This window comes from Hippocampus comes, unplaced genomic scaffold (assembly GCF_001891065.2).
Source record: "Hippocampus comes isolate QL1 unplaced genomic scaffold, H_comes_QL1_v1.1 scaffold67, whole genome shotgun sequence".
Lineage (NCBI taxonomy): Eukaryota > Metazoa > Chordata > Actinopteri > Syngnathiformes > Syngnathidae > Hippocampus > Hippocampus comes.
In genome coordinates, this window is record NW_017805221.1 from 895,205 (window position 1) to 899,700 (window position 4,496).

At 50.2% G+C, this 4,496-nt stretch overlaps 1 protein-coding gene across 2 annotated transcripts in view; it reads left to right on the forward strand.

Moving 5' to 3' along the window:
- The window catches only part of xrcc1 (X-ray repair complementing defective repair in Chinese hamster cells 1), an 18,970-nt gene extending 15,900 nt beyond the window's left edge, over positions 1 to 3,070 (forward strand). Inside the window, exon 17 of one of the 2 annotated variants that reach the window (XM_019869075.1) lies at positions 2,529 to 3,070. In XM_019869075.1, the coding sequence (XP_019724634.1) occupies positions 2,529 to 2,636 (108 nt within the window). In that variant the 3' untranslated portion in view covers positions 2,637 to 3,070. The remainder of the gene's footprint in view (positions 1 to 2,528) is intronic. The other variant, XM_019869074.1, reaches the window with a different exon arrangement.
- The last annotated feature ends 1,426 nt before the right edge of the window (positions 3,071 to 4,496 follow it).

The window sequence follows — 4,496 nt, forward strand, 5'->3', positions numbered from 1 at the left end:
GGATTGCTGTGGAGTGTGGCGGCGGGGGCCCGATGGCTGTGACGGGACTTGGGCATGATTCTCATTACTATGTTAATGCCGGGGCCACGCGTGAAGTGGCCGAGGAAGTGCAAGAAAAAAGCCGCCTACGAGAGCTACGGCGTTTTAATGAGCTCTCTGCGGTGCCTGCTAGCTGCCGTTTTTGCCCTGTCCCTTTTTGTCTTTTTTTTTCCCCCCTCCTCCGCCTGAACCGCAACCTAACAACACGCCATTAATTCTCCGACACGAAACGCTTGGCTGCGTTTAAAATCAACCTGGCTCCTCTGGTGTAGAAAGGAAGAAATGTTGTGGCTTTTTTGGGTCATTTTAAGTACGCCGTCCTCCATTTCTGCACTGCCGTTTGTATTTCAATCCGTTGAAATGTTGCATTGTGCATAAAATGCGCTCTGCAAATCAAGCTGGCTGTCCTTGCCTAAACGTCCACGGTGCACGTCACCCCCGTCCCGTGTGTGTGTGTGAGGATGGATTGACAAATGAGCATCTGTGTTCCCAGGCGTCGACGAGGACTCTGCCGATGACACGGAGGACGAACTGCAGAGGTAAACCCGCCGCAAGAGATTTCAACGGCTTTTCCCGAAACCGCCAAAGCTGCGCAATCTGCTCTGAGCGCTCACTGCTTTATTCTGACCGTTTGGTCATTGGGCGGGCCCCCGAAAAGGAGTGCCGGACACTCGTGCGGTACAAGGGAACGGTTCAAGTACGAGCTGCTGATCGGTTGCGAGCATCTCGGCTGCGTTCAGGAATTCACCGGAGGGCAGGACGCTCTGCCTCTCCCATCGCCGAAATTTCAGTGTGCTGTTTGGGGCCTCGGAGTGCATTTCCAAACGCGTCCTGTGTCGAAGTCGTACCTGAGTCGAAGTCGCGGCACCAGCCACACTATGAGAAAAGTGGCTCTTGCAGTCCCCAAAACACAATATCAAAAAGAAAATGCAGACCACAATTCTGCAATTGTATGTTTTTTGCGCGCGCCCGACGTGACCTTGTGCTGCGACCGCAGCCAGAATGCTGCAAGAGGTGCCCGGACCGTCTCCCTTGTGAGGAAAAGAGCCCCGCGGCACCTTTGTAGGCGGTTGGAGAGTTTGCTTGTGTTGCCGTGTGAAAAATGACTTGACCTTGGGAGACCCGACAAACAGCGAGCCGCGTGTTTTCAAATCGCTGCCCACGCACTGGGTTGCAATGTTGATCGCCGGCTTCTCCTCTCCCATACTAAACGTGGCTTGAAATCCGAATCTAAGAGCCTAACTCTGCCTATTTTGAAGCTCCAGCCCTTGCCTGAAGAAAAAAAATAAAAAAATAAATAAAATATCCCTACTTTGGATCCTTAACGCTGGCTTGTGGCGAACCAAAAGAGCAGCACCTGGCGAGGCACGGAAGCGGTCGCTCGGGCGAATGGATGTGCGGATTCTTTGCGCACCTCGTCAATGACTGGCCCATCGCGCGTTTGGCCAGCTCGCCTTCGTGTCGGCTGGCGTCCGGTCGCTCCACAATGTGGTGCGCCTCGCCCCGTCTGCGGTTCAGTCAACGGTCGCGGAAGACGAGCTAAATGCTCGGCGCTCTTTCGTTGGCCGTGTCAGGGTGGAGAGCGAGAACAGGCAGAAGAATAGCAAAGCGCTCACGCGGGAAGAGGATCCCTACGCTGGCTCCACGGACGAGAACACGGACGCCGAGCAGGAGCAGGATCGGCCCATCCCGGACCTGCCCGGTTAGTCTCGGCGTCCCTTGCGCACGGCCCTCCGATCTCGGCTTTTCGTTCCCGCCGATTGACGTTTGTGTCTTGCAGACTACCTGGACGGGAAGCACTTTTTCCTCTACGGCAAGTTCCCCAACAACGAGAGGAGACAACTGACGCGCTACATCACCGCCTTTAACGGGTAACTCATCCTTTTCTAGCCCGTTGGATTTGGTCGGCGCGCGCAAAGGCGAAAGTTCAATTCTGTTTTCCGGTCAGGATTACAAACAAGGCTGAGCTTCCGAGCTCCAACAGAATCCCAAACGTCTTTGCGCACTCTTGAGTTCACCTCCCATCAACCTTCACTGATAGATTGACTGGCCGCGCACGCGCAAAACCGGACCTTACTGAATTCCACAGGCCTTGCGTCAACACTTTGAACCTCTTGCGTCTTCGCTTCCTCCCTCGCAGCGTCCTGGAGGACTACATGTCGGAGGCGGTGCACTTTGTGGTGACCGGCGAAGGATGGCACGACTCTTTCGAGGACGTGAGTTCACTCGCCGATTGTGGGAAGCTGCGCGGGTGAATGTGCGCGCTGGGTAACAGAGGGCGCAACATCTCCATAGGTAGATGGAGAGAGAGAGAGAGAGAGAATTTCAGTTGGGGATTTTCCACGCAACTAACTTTGACTAGGTTGGGTCATTCGACGCAAGTTTTAGTTTTGCTCTTGTGAAAATTGGCTTTTGTGCCTTTCTCAACTAAGAAGAGTTTTTGTCGAATCCCGACTTTGCCGTTTTTCTCCGGATGAAATCGTTTTTAGGCATTGATGGAGAACGGCAACCTGAATTTCGTCAAGCCGGCTTGGATCTACGCCATAGACCAGCGGCGGAAGCTGCTGCCCTACCAGCCGTACAGCGTGGTGCCCTGAAAACGACGCGCGCCTCTTTCTCGTCTTTTTTGCTCGTTTGACTCCGCGAACTACACTTCCTTTTGTGACTTTGAAACGGTCCGTGCGATGTTTTCGTGCAAAGGTCGCATCAGCATCAACGCTAGATTGTTTGTTTGTTTGATTAGAGAAGACTTCAACTGCCTTGCCTCAGGTGAGCTTGTTCGGTATATTCCTCAGGGCTGCCGAGCGGTGACCGTCGGCAGCGGCGACAATAAGATGCTTTTTAGGAGGTGTTCGCAAATTTGGTTTTGTTTTGGTGGGTTTTTTTTTCTCCTCCGCTTTCCTTCGAGGGGACGACTTGAGATTCGATCAAAGTGGCTTTTGTAATACTTTTGGTGTCACGTTGCTCGCGAGAGATGAGACGGGCGCAACATGTGTGAGGTTGTCGAAATAAACACTCAATTTTGAATGAACGGTGACCTCGACGTGACTCCTTTGTACCGGCTGCTTGACAGAGACCATGAAGATCAAGATTTGTTTGTTTTTTTTTTTCAGAGCACTTTTGTTCGGCTATTTTTGTCCATTTTTAGGTGTTGTGGTAATTTATGTCCATTCTGGAGACAGATATGTCTTTTTTATGGACTTTGTCGATTTTTACATGAATTCTTGTCTGTTTTTGTGAGTGCCAATTTACATTTTAGTGGTAGATTTTGCCCATTCTGATGTGACTTTGCAAATAATTTTTATGTTTTTATGGGAATAGATTTTTGTGGTATTGTGTCAATTTTAAGGGATTTTTGTCGACTTCGGAGTGAATTATTGACTGCTTTTGTGTTTGTGTTTTGAGGATTGTTTTTTTTTTTTTGCTTATTTATTTTTAATTAGTGTGTAAAGTTTGTTGATTTTGGGGAGATTTTTTGTCTGTAGGAAATTTTGTTTGGTCTTTTTTCTTTTTTTATGTGGATATTTTCCTTTTCTTTTGTTTACAGTTATCTTTGCTGCTGTTTCTTAATGAACTCTCCAGTGGCTTGTGCAGGTCTGCTCCACTTGTTTGCAGGGCATTAGGAAGAAGTTTCGAGGTGGAACAAAGACTCGGCCAACAAGAACCATGAAGTTTGGGTTCTCATTAGGGATGAAACTTTTATTTGGCCCCGCGTGACTTCAACAGAAATGTACACTGAGCAAAAGTAGTGAGAAACGTTTTACGTGTGACTCCCAAAATAAGTGTACAGTATTTGAATTCTTTTGATAATGGTTTATGAACCGTTTGTTTGGCTCGCAGTCTCAGGCTAGACGATAAACTGCAGAAATAAATTCTACCAGTGGCAGACGAAGCTGCTCTTCCGGATGGGAAGCGCACCGCCAGCCATCAGTCCATAAAACCGGTCAAGTTTGCAGACCTGGTTTACCTCACGCGGTAAACCTCGGCCCTACTGGAGCCGGTCTGCCTCCAGCAGTGAGGTCCGCTGCCTGGTGAACAATCGTGGACTTGAGGAGGGCCACACCCTCACCACTTCCTCCCTATCTACTCCGTTCGCTTCCTGGCCACCATCGCCACATGGCACTTCCAGTCGAAGAAGAACCATAACTACAACTTGTATGCTGCGAGTGGGGGGGTTCCCACCAAAATCGGGAGGCCCCCGCCGATCGAAGTCCATGGCTGCGTCATTAAAAAAAAAAAAATGTTTTGGTTTTTGCCAATCTTGGCACAAACCACAGTAAAACATCCAGACCTCAAAGAAACCGATTGAAAGGTCGGCGTTTTCTACAGCTTGCCTTTGATTGGCTGATTCGCCTGTCAGTCAAGCCACCCTCAGGTGTGCTTCGGTTCCACTCCGCCAATGACGTGTCAGCTCCACCGCGTGCGCGTCTACAATGTCCGCCCATCCCCCCCCCCCC